General features: G+C 31.1%; 2 protein-coding genes across 2 annotated transcripts in view; one reads left to right on the forward strand and one right to left on the reverse strand.

Annotated features, from left to right (window-relative positions):
- Positions 1-21374, forward strand: part of mRpL3 (mitochondrial ribosomal protein L3) — a 65893-nt gene extending 44519 nt beyond the window's left edge. The window contains exons 9-10 of the mRNA XM_035357159.2: positions 1555-1805; positions 21068-21374. Of these exons, the coding sequence (XP_035213050.1) occupies positions 1555-1805; positions 21068-21089 (273 nt within the window). The 3' untranslated portion in view covers positions 21090-21374. The remainder of the gene's footprint in view (positions 1-1554; positions 1806-21067) is intronic.
- The window catches only part of Got2 (glutamate oxaloacetate transaminase 2), a 74140-nt gene continuing 60029 nt past the window's right edge, over positions 7329-21439 (reverse strand). Inside the window, exons 11-12 of the mRNA XM_035357158.2 lie at positions 10111-10261; positions 7329-7702 (exon numbers count right to left, since the gene is read on the reverse strand). Coding sequence (XP_035213049.1) covers positions 7580-7702; positions 10111-10261 — 274 coding nt within the window. The 3' untranslated portion in view covers positions 7329-7579. The remainder of the gene's footprint in view (positions 7703-10110; positions 10262-21439) is intronic.

A 21439-nucleotide genomic window follows, 5' to 3' on the forward strand; every position in this document is an offset into this window, starting at 1 on the left:
AGAATTACATATTTTTTCCCTTTTCATACATACAAAAGATATGTCCCCCTGTTTAGTCTAAATGCACATTCATTTAATAAGCTATCAAATATTTCACTATATCACCTGCCCGTGTCTATTGATAATCCATACAGATAAACCATATTAAACTTTAAAACAACCCTTTTGGGCAATCATTAAAATTTGAACCCATTGATGTTTTAAAAAATGTTTCCTTCATTTTAGTTTCTGTATTTTATTAAATCATGTAATTTCAAATGTTTTAAAAGATTTTTTAATCTTGTAAACAAGTTTAAACAGTTCAAAATTCTACAAATCTCTTTAAAAAATTCTCATAATTTGTGGGAATTTTATTTACTCTTAAATATTAATTTTAAGAATATCATTTCAGTGTTCTTTATTCTTACCAATGTATTAATCAAGATGATTACTTTATAAATATCTTACATATAATTCATTTAACACTTTGTTGACAATTAATGTACTATTTGTTTGGAGAATACTTCTTATTTCATTTTACATCCAGTATGAAGTTGTGCAACTTTGAATAGGACATCTTCAAAACAATTGCCCATCGTAAATGTGCTGGCATTCTTTTGCAAGTTTGCTACTGTTCTTTAAGGTAGAGCTACTAGCATTCCCAGTTTTTCATCACATCGCCTGGTCTCACAACGGATCACAAAATATCCCAGTTCTTAATTTTTAGCCTTTGCTGAAGAAAACATTTGCCAAGATTTGTTTAATCTGTTTATATTTTATTTTGTTTTACATTAATATCATATTACTATGTTTATACATTCAATAGTGTATATATTGATATTATTTTCATCATATTTAAAATTTTATTTATTTTATTACTTTCTTAAATGAAAGCTTTCTTATACTACAGTGGATTTTTTCTGTCTAAAACTGTAAGAAAATCACATAATTAGCCAAACAACATGAAATTTTGAATATCTTTTAATATATTTTATGCCAAACTCTCAATTCAATAACTTGAATAATGCATTATAAACAGGACTGCTACCTGGAAAAGTCAGGGAAATTGAAAATTACTACCTGGAAAAGTCAGGGAAATTGAAAATTGACCAAAAAAGTCGAGGAATTTAAATATTTCACTCAAAAGCTGGAAGTCTGGGAATTTCATACGGCGATCCCCCCCCCCAAAAAGGCGATTTTCATGCCAATATTGTAATTGTCAGGTAACTTTTATGGGATGCACCTCGTAATTTGCCTTTTATCACAATCATCGGAAGAGCATGAATGATGTCGACCAACAGGTCCAAGTTGCATTTGAGATATAAATGATGTTATTCTTTTGATGCAAGACCACTATGTAATGCTAGTTATTAAGTTAGCTTCATGAGATTTTTTCCCATATGCACAACATAAATCTGATTTCCTTCAAATTCTTCACAAAGCCATCAAGGTGTCCACCAATGTTCTGCTGTAACGAATAACACAACTACATTAGCATAATACGAGAATGGTCATGAGATTTTGGCCATTTTTGTCTACACATAATTAACATCTTGATTTTACTTTCTGTTTTAGATTTGGAGGATCAATACAAAGTATAATGTCATCTATGTCCAAGGACGAGCTGTACCAGGTGTTACCAATAATTATTGTTACATATATGATTGCTACAAAGAGAAGAAGCGTCACACAGAAGATAATCCTCCTCCATTTCCAACTTATTATCCAGAAGATTCTGCTGGACTACTTCCAGAAGACATATTTGATGAAAAATTGCATAATTTTTCTGATCCTTCTATTATAGTTGAAGAGACTGAGTCAAATAAGTGAGTTATGTAGAAATGTGTAGATTATTTTAATAAAATATGTTTAACAAATTTGATTGCTTCTATAGCTCTAAAAAATGTGCTAAGGGTAATAATTTAAAAAAAGAAATTAGGGAAATTCCTTACATGACGAAAATTCTCATGGTGACCACCTATTAAAGTGTTCAGTATTTCTGAGACTGTAGTTAAATAGTAGTATTGAATATCACATCTTCAGGGCAACCTGTATGCAGAAAGACCAAAAACTGTAATGGTCATCTCAGAGATTTTACTGTGTTTGAGTTCGCGATTTTGTTTCCAAGTATAACATTTTTATTACAGACAGTAATCATAATGACATTTGTTTACATGTTAGTTGCATGAGAGGAAAAATAAAGTTGGCTACATAATTCAATCACTCACTGATGAAATGTGATTGAGAGCTTTATTATAATAAAAGTGAAATTTAAATGACGGTGAATTCTCAATTAATTATGTACAGAAACTGCCCAAATGGCATAATGATTAGTAATACCAACTGCCATATCGAAGGGCTCCAGTTGAAATCCTGGAAAAGGTATGAATGTTTGTAAGCAGAAGGTGTCCGTGTGCAAGGGGGTGTTCAAAATTCATGCAAGCTTAAAAGTCCTGTCGAGAGATAAGGAAAGAGTGTGGAAGACCTTGAGACTGCTTCTCTGAATGTTCTCCTTCAAAGCTGGGATGGCACTACACAGTTGTTATGATGAAACTATACCAATATATTATATTGTCCAATTTATATATATTATATTGTCAATATGGTGGTGAAATTCTGGTGTCCCATTCACTTATGCCTGTACCTATCCATGTGTAGATCATTTGCAAAAATTGCTCTGCAGCTGATACATGAAGATAGAAAATTTAAGACATCTGGAAAAATTCTGCAATAAGAATGAAGGATTTTATTCAATCCAACTAAACAGAAGCCAGTAGAAGAATGATGTATGAAACAGGTAATATCAGTATGAAGAATTTATGATAAATTAGCAAAATGGCTATGTTGGAGCATGGAATAAAAGGGCAAACTTTGAAAGCAATAAAAAATTATAGCTTTAGGCAGTGATTGCCATATTTGTTAAGTCAACTTGACCTTTAAAAAATCTGATGTGTACACCACAAAACTTCCTTGTACGGAATATTAAATGATACGAATTTTTTCTTGCATTTCATTTAAACTTATTGAATTGAATTAAATCTACTTCATCGATAGCGCATAAACCTTCACCATATTTGTTTATCATAGCGACACTCTGGCGCTAGGTTCACTTAACAGCGTTATATTTCGTTCATATTATAACTCAGAATGCACAAAATTTATATCATTTGAAGAATTATCTAATCGTTGCCACATGTTCTATTCAATTACTATAATAAATATAGACCAACGTGTAAAAGAAATTAAGCAAACAAAAAAAGAAAGTTTTTCACAAACGATTCAGTATTTCTCATTCAATTAATTCAGTTCTCACTTTGCGACAAGGCAAATATCTATATTAAAAATTAAAAGTAAATCTTAAACACTTATTTCCTCGAAAAAATTCCAGAAAGGATTAAGCATGATTTAATTTGCAATAATAAATGAAGGTGTTATCTTTGTTGTTGAAAAGCTTAGTCTCTCTAGATTGGCTACAAATTTACTATTCTGCTGTTTTAAATGTAAACCAACATATCTGCCATGTTATTTAAAAATTAGGCTTAACAACACATGAACAGCTTTTAAAATATTGATTGATAATTCTACAAATATTGCTAGATTTCCTAAAAGCATATTCTCTTCAGAATTCATTTTAAAGCAGTTTTATAATTTTTTTGGAGGAAAAGAGTTTTATTCTGTCCTTACATACAGATGTCACGCAAAAACATTGTTAAATTGCATTCGATAGCGGTCAAAATGGATATTTTCATTGAAATATACTGCCTGAAACTTTTTGCAATTACAATACTTCCTTTTTACTTCGTACAAAGAAGTAAAAAGAAGGCATACAAATCTCTTCCAGAAAAATTTTAAAATATGTGCAAATTTTAACTAAACGTTTACTTGTTTGTCATTCATTTAAAAGTTAATTACAATTCTCTGAAAAGTTAATTTACAGTGTACATTAATTACAATTAGATTACCAGGGTTTGTACACATTTCTGCTCACGGAAATTAAATACTTTTAAGGACCATTACCGAAAAAAATTAAGGACCTATGAGCAAATAGCAAATTCAATTAAAATATTATCTGTGCCTGAACTTCACTTTTGTAATACCACACAAAAAACAAAATAGATCCATAAATAGGATGCATTATTATTAAACATAACTTAATTAACATAATTATTAATTAGTTTGAGCATAAAATATACTTTATGAAATTTATCAAACAGCATTAAATATTTTAGACTTACAATAGTTCAGTATATTTGAAAGAAGATAAGTAATAAAATTTTATTTATATTTTACTAATAGTTTCATGTTGATTTTTTGTCAAGCGTAATAGTTTAAAATGAGAAGTAAAATCATAATCAGAATGATTTATAACAACAAAAGACTGGCTGTTGTCACTGCTGCTTTTTACCTAGAGAGAGACCTGCCGATCAGAACAAAACTGAGAGGCCTGATGTGGGCACGGTTAGCTAGTTTTGAAAGTTAGTTGGGCTCTGTTTGTTGGGGTTAGTGTTGTAGCTTCATGTAGAGTTCCAGGGGTTGTAACCAAGTTAATATACTTTAAGGTTCCAATAAGCCACTAAAGCACCAGAGGTGACACTAAGTTGCTTTGTATTATTTTAAGTCTCACTAGATACTAAGAATAAGTTTTACATGAATTTTTACATTTTGTGTTTAAACCTTGTGTCACGCTAAGGAATAATGAAAGGCAATAACTCACTTCATTATGCAGAGATAATTTTTAAGAATAAGCAGTTAGTTATAAATTAAATTAGGTAGTTAGAAAACCTTAGTCAGTATGGATTTACATGATTACTATCAAATTTTACTTATTTTTTAACAATAATGTTAAAAGTCCCTATTAAAATCACAATCTAATAAAATTTCACACTTTAAAATACATGCAATTTATGTCATTGATTCTTAAACGATATTAGGATAATTATACATTAAAAGCTACAAAACACTCAACAAAATATTTATGCATCTTTTTAATTTGAAGCCTTCCCAGACATTTTGGCTTAATTTATATCAATTTTCTTCTCTTTAAACATATTTCCTAACAATTAAAAATCTGTTTGAATAAACAAACCAATGTTCTGACTAGTTTCTGCGTACTTTATCTCTTAAGTTGTCAACCTCTCCACAATGTACCTATGAGGGTTTAATTGATCTGGTAAAAGTTAATAGTCCAAAATCATAACAAATTCAAACATCAGCAGTGATAATGCGAAGACAAAAAGTTGCTAATTATCAGAGCTGGCAGGAACTAATGCAACGAGCAAGCAGAGATTAAAAACACATTCTGTCTTACACACCAAAAACCTCAGTTTAAAAACTGTCTAAGCGATTTACATTCTGGGGAGGAAATAGAAACTGGAAATTATAAACTGGGTAATTTACATAATAATACCTGTATATATATTTGAAGAACAATTTTCTTTCTCCATATGTACTCAGTTTCTTTCTTCAACACGCTTCCTTTTCATTTTAGAATTTTTGGATTTAATTAAAGATTTCTGTTATTCTAAAAAAATTAAATGCTTTTAGAATGTATAGAGAAAGCTGCTAATTTTATTTTAGTAATATGAACATTCAGGAGAAATAGGAAATATATATGGTACAAGACGGTTACAGAGCTAGTGTGGCAGAATTTTTAGAATTTAGTGACACACCGAGCAACAAAATGTAGAAATGGCAAAACTTTTAGAATTTAGAGCAGACACTGGAAGCAGAATTTAGAAAGGCACTAGTCAGCAAAATTTAGGATCTACAGAGATAAGTTTAATATTCCACATGATTGCACCAGGTGGGAAAATGCCTAGCATCAGACCTGTATATGATGCATTAAGACATATTAAATGAATCATTTAAATTACCAGTTTTCAATTTCTTTATTAATAAAAAAATTCCTTTCTATGATGCCTGTCCATGTGATAAGATTAGAAGCATTTTAAATATTTTTCATACTTGTGTCTAGTGAAAAGTAGAGAAAATAAAGGGAAGATAAGCATGTTAAGATTCTAGTATCAGAAGTAAAGCATTCAAATATTATGTTTTCATTGTTCTTCCAGATGTTCTCCAAAAAGTAAGAAATTCATTGCAGACTTTCTGCAAAATACATCCATTACGTGTTAATACCATAGAGACATTTTTCATTTTGTCACAATTTTCTAAAATCTTCTGGAATGGTGGGTCTATAAATCTTGCTTTCAAATCCTTCTAAACTTTCCAAGTTGCAATGTCTAATTTCCGGAAGAAAAATTACGCCTACCAATTTTGTAACAGCAAACAGCCAGAATAGAAGTCGCCAAATTTAGAGCCGTTCAATAAAAGAATTCATATCCCCAAAAGCGAAGGAAAGTTGTTTAAGAGCTCTTCATTAGAAAAAGTGAAATAATTTCAAAATACTTGTTTCACTTCTTGCTCAGTATCCCACCATTTATATTAGAAATAGGAACAAATCATAATCCATTCAAATAACCATATTTATCAGTGAATTGCCAAAAATATACCTCCAAACTGCTACTTCACACTCAAAATGACAGTCGTAAAAACAGACAGAAATTTTACAGGATTAAAATTAAGGACTTTCTGCCGATTTTGGCCAAAATTAAGGACTTTTAAGGACTAAAAATCAATTCAATAAAACTTAAGGACTCCTAAGGACCGTACGAACCCTGATTACCCATGTTGCTAGTTATTCATACATTAATTAGCTTGGGTAATCAGGGATTCAGTATAGTTCTTTAACATCCTCTTAACATTGATCCAACATTTAGTTCATAATGTGTACATTTGTTTAACTACAGAACAAGATGTCAATTTGACTTGTATTCCTCGCAAAGCCATAGTTTTCTCTCTCTCCACAGGTAACTAGCAATCTCTGTGGTTAATGACTTTAGGTTAACATTCCTAGGAAAGTATCCAGTAGTCATCTGTAGTTAAAAAGAAAACTATCAGTTAGGACTGTGAATCAAATTCTATGGTTTTAATGAGATATTGGTGTTTATGTTCCTATAGAAATTAAGTCTTATAAATGAGCCAACTTTAATATATAAAAAAGTAAAGGACTCCATACTTAGCTTAGAAATGTAATGAATATGGTTTCCTTTGAAATGTAGTATTTTTGCAACATTATGTAGATCCAGAAGGGGGGAAAAACCCCTACCAGAGTATTGGACTAATTTAATTCCTCTTTTCTTAGCACTGACAACATTCATTAAAATAAGTTAGTTTTCTCGGATATTGAAACTTCTCAAATCATTAATAACTGGAGGGAGGTCCTGAGAAAATGAGAAGCACATCTTTGCTGAATAAAATACCTCTAACCAATTCAAAAATCACAAGGAAAAGAGATTAACAATCATAATTTAATTAACTGAAATATATACATACATATTTCAAATTTATTTAAAATTTTCTGTATTAATCAACATGCAAATACAGATTCTTGATTTACAATTTCATTTTAATTTGTGTCCAATAAATTTACATGATTGAAGCTTGATGTCTAATACTCCATAATTTTGTGAAGGCACAAAACATTGTTTTCCTTCCAACTATAAAGCTATGGTCTTTATCACCTTATGATGTAGCCTCAAGACTATTTTGTAACTTGGTGCATGGCATGCGCTAAATAGTCAACATTACCAGATGTTACGCCGGCAACAGAAATTCTCCCATCTTTGGTAAGATAAATACTGAATTCTTTGGTCAACTTTTCAACCTAAATTTTAAAAAAAGAAAAAAAATTAAGAATTCTGACTTAGGCACGTTTGGCTATCTGATACCTTCAAGTAAAAACAAATATAATATATTTTCAAAAAAATCTGAAAGCTTTTTCAGATTTTATATTAGGCCCAAAGGGACTTTTTTTTAACCTTCTGTTTGTTACCTTTATTTATTAAATGTTCTTTGCACTTACCCCATAAAATCCAATTCAATAGCAATGTCGCAGAATAATTTTAAAATGAGCATATCTTTAGAATTTCAGATACACAGTCTTGCATGCTGAATAATAATTTTTTTTTTCGTACAGTTTTGTCATGGCTCGCTTTGAAATCATCAAGTTTGTTAATCAAAACTTCATTGAAGTGTTACAAAATATGACACTGATAATAAAACAAATTCCAAATTAGGGCTTCCAGATGCCCATATTCGGTGTAAGATTACGTTATTCAAAATTTGATGGCTGTAGGTACTGTTGTTTTACCACAATGCGAGAAACATACATACATTTATGCAGATTCTAACAATTTAAAAAGTAAACCGACATTTAAGGATCTCAACGCAAAATTAAATTAATAGCCCTTCTGAGCTAATACCCTTTGGGCTAAAAAAAAAAAAAGCATATAATGTACACACAATGTGCTTATCAGTAAAATGATGAAAATGTAATTTTGGAAAATTTTTGAATCAACAAATGATCAACTATATTTAAAAACTTTTATCTAAAATTAAATTTTTTGCAAGCTATAATGCATGTGAAATTGTTGCATTTTTTATTCCAATAAATCTACAATTATAACGAAATCCTTAAATCAAATAAACTAACCAAAAATTTTTACTTTTCCAAAAACAAATATCCAAACTACGTAATCAAAATTAAAATTTATTTTAAGACTTCTGGATTTTTATCTTCATATTAATCTTTGTTCAGCAAAGCCAAACTGCCAATTTTTAGCATTACTGCTTTATTTTCATAAGATTATAAATATACGACTTCAACTTTTTAAAAATATTAAAAGTGAATAAATTTCCAATATATTTAATAAAAGTTGTTATACTTAGGTATGTAGTATAATATCAGCAAAGATTTTTAATAACTACAATACAAATATTCATAAACTACAGTCAAAAGTCGTTAATTTGGACACCCATAATCCGGAATGATCTACAATCCGGACCTCAAAGCTACAAACTTTCTGCGCATGCGTCGCTACAGCTGCGAATTTGCGTGTGCGCAAAATACGTTTACGAATGCGCGTTTACTGTATAACGGACGGTATAAACTAAGCTAAAATTATCTAATTATCTATTTCAGTTAATGTTGCAGATTGCTTTGTTTCTTAATCTTCGAATTGGATCCGGCTTATTATTTTTTGCAGACTGTTAAAGCAATTTTATAAAAGTAAGCTTGAACTTTCGATTATGTCAAATAGAATTTCCGATTTATATTTACTAATATGTAACGGATCTACAAAGCGAAAGTATGTTTCGGAATCCATTAAACAAAAAGTGGAATTGCTGCAAAAATGGATAAAGGCATATCCTTTGTTTATCTAAACTTTAATGTTTGTTTATCTTTAATGCCGTGGCGCGCAATGAATTGGAAGTTGATCTGTCAGCACTATCCTTATCTTCAGGGCAGATGTTTTTATTTTATTTGGCTTATAATTGCTTACTAAATGTAGTATTTCATTTCGATGTACTCCATCTTTGATATGATTTAAATCAAAGCCTCCTCATTATAATTCGCTTCCGACATCGAAGAAAGTAATAGAGGTTATTGAAAACGAAAAAATTTCGATTGACAAATTAGTCGGTATTCTCGACACAGCAATTATAGGACTTGAACAGCGGAACATTGTAACTGAACAAGAAATTATGTCTGTTTATAGAATTAAAGAGAACGTATTATCACATAAAAAATGAAGCAACTTAAACAACTTGCATTGAAAGAAATGTTTAAGAAAGTAAACAAATAAATATTAAGCTTTTTTTTTTTGTAAATTTTGATACACTTTAGATCATAATTGTTCTTTATTTCGTAAATTACGGTTTCATATTTTTAATTTTATAATTTCTTCATGCCATTTTACCAGATTTAAACTGATGATCTATAATCCGGAAAAATCGATAATCCGGAATCGCCGAAGTCCCGACGAGTCGGGGTTAACGACATTTGACTGTACTATGAAATAAGTGTAGGTATACTACAAATTATGAAATAGATATACTACAATTTATGTCAAATATATTGTAAATTAAAGTAATTCAATATATTATTGATACTTTCTTGTTTATACGCAAGATAAATTAATAAGATGCACACTTATTGCTTTTGAAACTACGCTGTTGTTATAATTAACAGCAGTTATAATTTTAAATGTAAGATATTAAAAAATTTCATACCTGGTCTTGGGTCATTCCAGTAAAACAAAACATGCCTATTTGATCTGTGATGTGCTGCCAGTTTTTAGAGGAACCCTCTTTTTTTAAGCCCTCACGTAATCTGGTCCTCATTCCTATTATTCGGTCAGCCATTCCTTTCACTTCCTGCAACCTGTATCCAAAAAGTGATTAATTTATATTCAAATCCCATTCTCAAAATAATATATCATAATTGTTTTAATTTTTTACTTTCTATTTCATTCAATAAAGAGTAATATTATTGATTCCTGTGCTTTTTATCAATATCTGAAAGATGATGTAATTGTTTTCATAGAGATTTACTCATCATGAGCTGGATTCTTGATATACCAGCATGTACATGAAATGGGCAATTCCATTAATCATATCTTCATAGTACAGGACAGCATTTTATTTACAACACAAATAAACCAACAGTTATAATTCACATAGAGCTAATAACAATAGTTCTTTTGGTTTGCAGGATACATAAGCCAGTAACATATGTAAGCCTTCTTCCTGTAATGTCTGTTCTGACTTCGTGTGGTGTGACAGTGAGTCGAATATGGTTAGGCTAAAGTGCACATGATGTTACTCAGATCATGACAGTGCCCCCCTAAAATAAAATTTGTGTCTTGTCAAATCCATCTGCAAACATTTTTTTTAAACAAGAAACAACAACCAAAAAAAACTAATATTCATGAAATTTTTTAGCTTAATTAATGAATTCTCACTAATTTCAATTAAAATTACTTATACATAAATTCAGTAATCTTAATCATTAAGAGATGTAACAATCCATTCAATTTTTCATTAAACCTAAATCTTTAAATTACCATAACCACATAAACAATTTAATGAAAATCAACATTAAACTTTTTAATTTTATACCAAACCATGACTAAATATTAATCATATTACATAACATTAGAAAAATTTAAAAGTCTAGCACAGGCATGGCCAGACTGCAGCTTGCAAGCCACATGCAGCTCTCCACAACCTTGCAACTCTTTGGCACTATAAATTTGCTCTCAATAAACAGTAGCTTAATTTTTGACATATAATTGCGTTTTGAAATAGAAATAATGCAATTTTTTTTTTTTTATTAATTACTAATTTTCATTCTTAAAGTATTATTATGTGTATAAAAATTTAATTGATTTCGAGCTCTCCGGCATAAGTTTATCAGCCCCAGAATAACAAACAGAATTGCAAATAATTCTATTTTTGCCAATTACTATCACAGTCATGTTACTTTAGAGCAGATAATGACCATCGGGGTAGCACATAATATACGCAGGCAATTTAATGCTCTCTAATGATTTTTCCTCCGGTTAATTTTAGTTCAGATAGTTCCTGCCTATGTTCTTTCCGTGTAAACACCTTACTTTACAACAAAAGTCATGATTCAATGTCTTGGAAAATTTGCTATTCCTCCTAGGATACTAGTTTTACTCAGCGTTTGAATAGCTAGGGTAACTATTGAAAACAAAACCACTTCTATGGAAGGAAATCGCTGTCCACATGGAGTCATTTTAATCTAGGGAAAAATTTTAAATTTCTGGATTTTATAGTTAAACCTTTTACAAGTGAGCTTCAAAAATAATTTTCCATCCTTAAGCATGTTAGTTCAGTTTTATGTAATTTTCTTCAAATTTTTAGCAATTACTCGCACTGAAATAGTGCAGTTACTCTCTCTGCACCTGAAACACATTTTTTTCATTTCACATCTTTCGCAATAATGCTTTAATAATACTAGGCAAAATTTATCATTTGCATAACCAGTGGTTGAGCATGGTGAAATTTTTGGGGTTGTGGTGAGAATGGACTTCACTGGATTGACAATGATTTCAATTCTGGCCAAAATTTTTAATTTGTATTTTGTCAATTGCCATTATTTGCAATAGAAAGTTTTCACCTATATCATATCACATTCGTTTAAAAAATGTTGCATCATGCAATGTGTGGCCCACTGGACACAATTTTTCTTTTCTAATAAACATTTGTCAAGATACTGAAGACAGTGAAATTGCTTTAACTCATGATTTTTCCTCATATATTATTTGACAAACTTTTTCTTTTTAGCCCTTCACAAATATCATAAATAACATTAGGTTAGAGTTGGTGTTATGCTCTCTGCCACCCAATGCTTCTAACAATTCTCGCCTCTTTATTCTGCAGTCCAATGCAGCTGAACCGGTTGTCCTTGTTCTGGTGCATGCACTACAAATCACTTACATACTATGACGACTACCTTGGCAACATATACCGATAAAAATCCTCATTGCCGTTATTTGGTTTATGTTTATAAATTCTTTTCTTTTTAAAATAAAAGCCATAATTATAAAGAAACAAAAACTTAAAAACCAAAAATCCCGAATATTTATGTATATATTCAAATTAAAAAAAATTAACATACTTCTGATTAACAGAAAATGAAGTTAATGGTGAGGAAAGTGAAGGGAAATCGCTTTCAAAATAGCATCGAAAGGCATTTTCTGCTTATTCCACCAAATAAATTCAACTAAATAGGTATCCAAATGATGGCGGCTTGTCTCACATTGTCGCTTGTTCCTCCATTTTGCAGAATCCCACATCCTTTTAACATGTTGAGTATGAGTCTGTGTAGATGGGTCAACAAAATTGTTTCAATGATTCACCTTAAAATGTTCAAAACCAGCAGCAATAATCTTCTCTGTTTAATATCCAGGCCATGAATCTGACATTACTGTTGAGCTTCCAGCAATATTATTTTGGATTTCAAGCATTAATGTTGTTGCCTTCCGGTTTGGAACTCTGACTAGAAATGTTTCGTTTGTCTCCCGGCAAATTCCACCGAAGACCTACTGTGGCAAGATACGACCTTGATTATTCTTTCGACATGTAAAGGCTTTCGTCAATCATTCCGGGCTCTCCAATTTTAATATATCGATTATCCTCCAAGTCTTTCATGCATATAATTATTTTAATCAATAGCAGTCTTATTGGATAAATCCAACTGATGTTTGCACCATTTAATGGATGACTGTTCATATGCCCAAAAGTAAATAAATCTTAAAGCTTTTAAAATTCAATACGACTGTTTTCCAACCACGTACCAGTTCGCACACCAAACTTTTGTTGACAATTTTTGACATTGCATCTCCAATAAAATTTTGAATTATAAAACTTCAAATCATGCCCGTTTTTACAAATGCATTCTTTGGGTAAAATTCCAGCCTCTCTGAAAAGTCATTTGAAAGTAGTTGGAAAATGTTGATACCCATTCGGAAAAAAATAATCACAAAAAGTTTCACATGTTTAACCTAAACTTATAATCTGCATAAATGTAGCAAAAAAAAAAAAAAAAAAGGTGTGGTAATAGCAAGTGCGGTATAATACTCTATTTTAGCGCCCTCTATAACCTATGTTAGGATTAACCTGTATAACCAACAACGGTCGCCAGTTTTGGCGAGACATCTAGGTAGTTATCATAGTACGCAAGTATCCAAATCTGAAATCAGTTGATATTTTTTATCTTTGAACATCTTGTATACCTGGCATACCCTTCATGAAAGCTTAGTAGCCAAATAAATATTGTAATACTATCTGTTCCCCGATCACTAAAAATTTCAAATAATGCAGCGTAAAGTTCTGCTGGATTTTAGCCCCATAAATGTTTCATTTTGAATTGTTATCTTTCATTTTATAAACTGACCTTATACAGACTCCATTTCAAAGAATTGAAAGTGTCATTTTCTAGTGAACTCAAATAAACCTTTAGCTTCAAATAACACTAATACACTAATATATACAACTTCTCTCACCTTTAATAGATTAATACAAAACTCCCTAAAAGGATTGCAGAGTGCATTTATTAAAGCTGAATGGAAAATTTGATGGCACTGTCATTAAATTTAGCATTAGATCTCTACATTCTTCAACTATTATGTAGCATTCATGAACTGCTAGATAATTACATTAGATATCCCTCTCCATGTTTATGTCTGTGTTTATTATTAGGATATGAACAAACTTTAACATAGGTTAAACACTTGAACTTTGAAGCTCACTTTCTCAGTAAAATTTAACAAAAATAAGATAATTTAAGATGAACAATATAAAAAGAAACCGTATTTATGATCCTATAATAAATACAGATAAACCTATGAAATGAATGGTTAACTCTTTAACTTTCATTCGAGGTGATGACACTCAAAATGGCACCTACAACGGAAAAAATTCACTGTGGATTTGAACATATAAAAACTCTATTAGTAATCATTTAGAGCAGCAGTTCTCAACCTTTTGACTAATGCGTACCCCATCTAAACAAAAATTGAAAACCTTTAGTACCACCACTCTTGAACAAAGCTCACATCGCATAAATTTACGAGAGTTAAAGAAAAATCTTGATCAGGATGTTGGGGTTTTAATTTTTTAATTTAATAGTTAAAAATACTTTGCTTCTTTGTGTACCACCGGTTGAGAACCCCTGATTTAGAGACATTTCTGAATTTAATTTGCTAGAAATGCATCTAACTGTTGTAAACTAAATGAAACGGTTTAAAGGCAGGGGTGGCTTCTTTGAAAAAAAAAGTGCATTTATCCTGGTTAAGAACTAAGCAGAAGTCAACAATGGAATGACGGAAAACATCTGTGCTATTTAGCCTTAATGCCTCACAAAGTCATCATGACAACAGACAAGTAAGCAAAATTATGGCATGTGATACACAAACTTCTGCAGTTGAAGTCTTATAAATCTGAAAACACGGTCAATGCCAAAAAGTCATATAGATGAAATTTAGATTAGATGATTTTGTGGACAGACTCACATTCCACAATGAAGACTGAATTCAAAAGGAAAAAATATATGATAAGCAAAGGAAAAAATATACGATATGATGTTTCATTCATGGAAAACCCACTAGTTACATATGGAACACAAACCAATTCTCTGAAGATAAATATTTCCTGCACCTTAATACAAAACATGTCTTTTTTTTCTTCGCATAAACCATATAATTTATTTTTTGAGGATCCTTGAAAGAGAAGATTTTCTTATACCTACTTCTCAAAAGGATGTACAGCAAATAAAGCAGCAGTAATGCAAGGCAGTTGGCTCAACTGATCAAGCTATATTATCACCTATCGAGAGTTTTGTATTTATTAATCTGTTATCTTATTATTTTGCCTTCATTTTCATTTCTACTTTCGTTGGCTTCCAACGATATTCACATTAGTTCATGTAAGGAAGGCGCAGAGTTCTTAAGAGATATCTTTTGGCAGCTATAACTAATGTCTCGCTATTACCTCTCTTAATAGCTGTGTTACTTATTTCATCTCTAGTTTGCTAGCCGTAACTGTTAGCGAAAGTTTGTGGGCCTTAAGCAAAGCTTTAGTCTCATTTTGTTATGTAATGTAATATTTTAGCTTTACTTTATTTTTTCTATGATTCTACAAGCTGAGTAGTAGATTTATTTTTTCTATACAAGCTATGGAACGTTTAGTCAGACAATTAAGAAAGAAGATTTATCTTGAAATACTGAATCACAGTTATTTTAAAGCAATAAGTTATCCGACCATTTTTATAGGTCCAGTAGTTTATAGTCAGAACAGGGACTTGTCTTGTACATGCACTTGTCTGGCAAACTTGAGAACTAAACGAGCGTGTAGACATCTGCCATGTTATAAAGGATTTTAAAATCCTATCTCTGTGCATGTTCCGTAGAAATCTGAAGAACTAAACTTTCATTTTACATGTGTATTTGGGAAATAAATTCTTTACTGTAGTTATAATTATCTTTTCTTTCTGTATCATTAATTTTGATTTGGCTGTGTTTGAAAATTAGCTCGAGATTCAGTAGTCACTGCTGAAAAGTTTGATTGCTATATAGATGGAATATGTGACCGAAGCAACATTTATATATCATGACAAGAATTGCTAGATTCATTAGTAGTAGATTATCTATAGATATCAAAATTATCAAGACAACGCTAGAAATTATACTGAAACAATGCAGCGCCTTACACCAGCATAAATGAAATGAAGATTACAATACCAATGAAATTGCAATCATCTTTTTTTAGTGAATTCTTACTTACAAAACATCAGTACGAGCCATTCCAAACTTTTGATAAAAGAACGTTTTAGTATAGGGTGCAAAAGATTTGAATGATGAAAATAGTTCCAAGATTTGAGATTTAGAATTTAAAATCTTTCTGAAGATTCGAGAAATATAAAGTTTCGAAAGTATCAACCTTGGGAAAAAATTTAACTTATAATCCAGTTTGCATCTAATGAATTAAATCAATTATTTAAAGTGAGATTTGATCTCAATATGTTGGCCCTCATATTAATTGTGTGGGAAAATAAAGTTATCAATTTTCATGCAAAAGCCTAAAAAAAGTTAATAGCTTATTCTAAAATAATTTATTTCTCTTATTTATTATATCCTAAAATAATATTTATTTTCACTATCCCATATCAGTTATTTTACTTTTTCTAAAACACTGTGTAGGAGGTAAGAATTTAAGAAAAAACATTCAATTTGTTTTTTTTTTAAATGACTGACTTCACCCAAATGAAAAATCTTTTCAAACGTATTTCTAAAGACAAATACATAGTCTTCCGACTTCAATTCAGTTCTAACAAAACCAAACAACAATTATGAATGAAGACGAATAAAGAAAAGCAAAAGAAAATGTTTGTTTTTTACCTAAGATAATAATGCTCAAATACACTGTATAGTAGTTTCAAATGTATAATTTGTTCAGATATATGTTTCTGATTGCAAAGCAGGATAAATAAAGTTCCACATTTTAATGACACCTTATTAGTTACACAAAAATACAAAATTCTCATTAATTTACTTGAAATGTTTCTTTGTTTTAAACAATATAAATATGGACTTGTTATTCTTCGAAAATCCAGCTGTGGTTTTTGAGGTTTCACGAAATTTACCATGAGGCTCCTATTGTAGTGAAATTTAGCCACCCCTGGTTTAACATTTCAGCTCTTAAAAAATTTTTTTAATTAAATAGTCAAAATATTCATAATGTTTCAAAAATTACTAACTTTTAGTCTTATTTTAATCACTGGAAAATACTATAATCATGTCATTAAGTCACATCATCAATATATATCACTGGGTCATTTTTATCAGATCTCTATTATATATATAAAAAAAAAAAAAAAGGATCGAGACTAATTTTTGGGGCAACAGAACAGCTGTAGCCATTCTGTTAGGAGATCTTCTCATGGTAGACACGCACTAACTTGGTATTACGCTGTATAATCAGCATGTGTATGGTCACACAGGTACTTTGGGAAGCAAGATTTTCCCAATCAACTCAAGTCTGACATAGAATTCCATAAATTGCATGATAAAATTTTACCATGCAACCTAATATGTGGGAAGAATGATACACAAATATATACATTAAGTGCAAAACTTTCCATGTAGCCTTGATTAGTAACAGAATCTTATCACAGCATTCTTTTTTTTCTAAGACTATGGCTTCTGCTTCTTTGATATACTTTCAGGCTTAAGTTTGATGCTATGTCTCCCAACACTGGAAATTTTTGGAATACCAAATGAGATTCTCATGCTATCTTAAAATATAGTCATGTATATTTTCTTAAAATGTACTCAAGTATATTTTAAGGAAATATACACAAGTTCTTTTCTCTTGCGTGGCTCGAGGTACGTCGGATCAAACTCTTCAACAGAATAGTGTTCTGCTTTCAGTGAAACAATTCTTGAATGTTTTCAACATCTCCGAAATGTGTGTATCATATATCATAACAGCATTATTTACAGCTATCCTGATCTCTACTATCTTGTTTGTGTGAATGTGCTTCAAGTGTCATCAGGCACTATGCAACTTAAAACAGGTTAAGCCCGGCGCCAAATTTGCTGTCCTTTCCGTTCAGCCTTTTTTAGTAACAAAATATTACCAAAAATGTTGCTATGTATTGTAATATGTGTAAAGCTAAGCCATATTTTTGTGTAGAATGTTTCAATAAATTTCATTAAAACTACATTTGATCACATTTCATTGAGACCATATTTATTTTTAAACTTTAATACTGTCGGCCAAACGAAAATTACCGACACTGGCCACACGGAAAATTCACTGCCAGCCCAGTCCTTAGGGACCAGTGCCAGGCTCAACATATTAAATCAGCATGTTTTTTGATGATGCAGAAGTCCTATCCATCTTATATAAAATTTGTTTTCACTATCAATGATTAGGACTATAACTCTGTCACCTTCCTCAAATTCTCCATGGATTTTGATTTCTTACTTTTATTAATAATATAAATGTCATCTTCATGAATATAACTTTATAAAATACAGCATGATAAAGCTAAAATAAGTAATTATACACATTTAGACAATTAATGTTGTTGAAATACAGTTCTTAATGACAGATCCAAAAATCTGTGCTGCTCAGAAGGTTAACAAAAAATAACTGCTTGAAAAAAAACCACTTCATTCAAACTTTTATTGTACTTAATCATCGTCCCTGATGTTAAAAACCTTATTCTTGCTTTTTTACCATTTCATCAAAAGAATACCAGCCATACCTATCATGCTCCTTCTCATAATAACTCGCCAATTTAACTTTTTCGCATCGAGAGACTACCAAATCTGTTTCCAACAAACATCGAAAACGCTCGTGTTTACGAATTAGTCTTGGAATAGTTTTCCTTTCCCCCTTTTGCGGTTTCATCCATTCATCCATTGTGCGCAGTTTCACCTTAGGGCCGGATTGCACCTGCGAACGTCAATAGCTTTCCGTATTTCTCCTTTATTTGCTTCAAAAGAATGATTGACATGTCTTTTAACAACTCGCGAAACCAATGAGCCATACACTAACGTGGAGGGGAAAGAACTAGGTAGAAAATAAACGAGGCGTTCGGGCGGTTTGCCGTTGCCTGAATGAATGGGCGCTGCGGGCGATTTCGATGCGAAAGAGTTAAGTTAACTGTTCTGTCAGTTACGTGACTGCAAACATGCCCCATTTTAACAAACTTTTATTGAGCATATCACTGGGTCATTTTTATCAGATCTCTATTATAAAAAAAAAAAAAAAAAAAAAGGATCGAGACTAATTTTGGGGGCAACAGAACAGCTGCAGCCATTCTGTTAGGAGATCTTCTCATGGTAGACACACACTAACTTGGTATTACGCTGTATAATCAGCATGTGCATGGTCACACAGGTACTTTGGGAAGCAAGATTTTCCCAATCAACTCAAGTCTGACATAGAATTCCATAAATTGCATGGTAAAATTTAGTGTCAACCTAATGTGTGGGAAGAATGATATACAAATATATACATTAAGTGCAAAACTTTCCATGTAGCCTTGATTAGTAACAGAATCTTATCACAGCATTCTTTTTTTTCTCTCTAGCCTTTTGACATACTTACTGCACAACTTATTTAAAATCTGTGATTTTTTTTGTGCTCTGCCTTGAACTTCTGAGGACTCTCTTAACTGAGTGGCAGCTTTTTGGATCTGCTCATAAAGATCTATATTTAAACTTCTATTATAAAATTAGTAACACAACAACCTTGCGGTTGGTGTAGATTTAAGAAGGAATCTCAATTGATTTTGTGGGCAAACATGTGCATGTCTCTCTTCATCAGGAGCAAAGAAATCTGCAAGACTGGAAAACTGTGGGTGTAATGGTCGTATTTATACTCCACCGTAAAGCGAAATGAAAAGGCAATGCCAATATGTCGCCAAAAATATTAACGAAATTCAAAAATTAAGTTAAAATAATTTTAAAAGTGTTAGAAAGGACTGGATTGGACTAAAAGTTATTAACTAAAAATGATAAATCTTTGTGAATGTGAAAAGCCTCTAGAAAACCCAATTCAACGATTGAAGAAGCTTCTTGAATGAATTTTGCACACAAAGTCTAAATTGCAATTAAATTTCCAACAATGATTAGCTATCGAAGATTTGTTAATTTCACCTTTTCGATCATAAGATTCATGTTCCTTGATACAAAACTTTAATGCTCTTTTAGTTTGGCTGATGTATCTCAAACCACACTGACACAATATGCTATAAATTTCCTACGAATTAAGTTAGAAATGCAATCTTTAAGAGTCAAACCATGGATTTTATTGATAGGCAAGAAAATGACATGAAAACTAAACATCTGAAGGATCTGTGCAATTTATAACTGACAGGAGGATAAAAATGGAAACACAAGATTATTAATGTTATTTCTAATAGCAGAATGTCTTCTTTGGTGGTTAGTGGAAAATTTTTTAGCTTCATTTAATGGTAAGCTTTATCAATGACCACAGGAGAAAATCCTCAGTCAGTGGCAACTGATCTCAAATAATTGAGTTTGTTAAGCAAGCAGAGTCTGAGGAACAAATTTTGAGAGCACGAAATACACAATAAAAAGAAGCAATTTTTTGCTTAGCTGGATGACATGACTTAGCATGGGGTGGTAAAAAGACCAGAAAAGGGTCTACAGTAAGCAGTAGAGCTGAAACCAACCGGATCCATTGCAAATTATAAGAACATCAAGGAAGAAAAGGAAATTGTCAGATTAAATTTCAAGAGTGAACTGGATCAATCAAATTCATAACAGATAAAATTTGGGATAAATCTTCTTGATCACAATTAAAAAGTGCAAAAGTGTTGCTTATGTAGTAAATCCAGAGACAAAAAGAAAGTTTCTCAAATAATTTGACCTCAAAATAGTGCATGTAAATGTCAGCAAGTAAAGGATTCAGGGGATTACCCATAGCTAATTCCTCAATTTGGCGATAATATTAATTTTGGAAAACAAAGTGTGTTTGACTAAAAGAGATTTTAGTAAAAATTAACTCTTTAATTTCAGTATGTGTGAAATGGAATTCTTGAAACCTAGTTTCAAGATAATTTAGAAAGTTTATGGATGACTTCAAAAGTTTTTTTTTTTTTTTTTTTTTTTTTTTTTTACAGTGCAACTATTGTTAGAAAGTAAAGAAGAAAATCTGGAAACCAAAAGTTTGGCCAAAGGATATGATGCTGTTTCTAATTTGGTAACTGTGGGTCGAAATGGAATTCCAATTTTTTCGACTTTGGGAAGAGCATATAACCTAGCACAGTTAACAACAGGTGAAGTGAGTGACTTTTTAAACTGAATTGGGATGATATGAGAAGACTGAACTCGCATTTTTACTTTTGTGAGATTAGAAATTGAAGGATTAATGATCGAGCAGTATGGGCCTTCATTTAATCAGTTTCAAGACTTCAATATATGTGTATTTGTCCATAAAAATGATCTGTGCCCTCTTACTGGCATTAAAAAATATATAATGTTAGTATTGGAAT

The sequence above is a fragment of the Stegodyphus dumicola genome, chromosome 10, assembly GCF_044657685.1.
Source record: "Stegodyphus dumicola isolate Sdum_Otavi_A_Nest chromosome 10, ASM4465768v1".
In the NCBI taxonomy this organism is placed as follows: Eukaryota; Metazoa; Arthropoda; class Arachnida; order Araneae; family Eresidae; genus Stegodyphus; species Stegodyphus dumicola.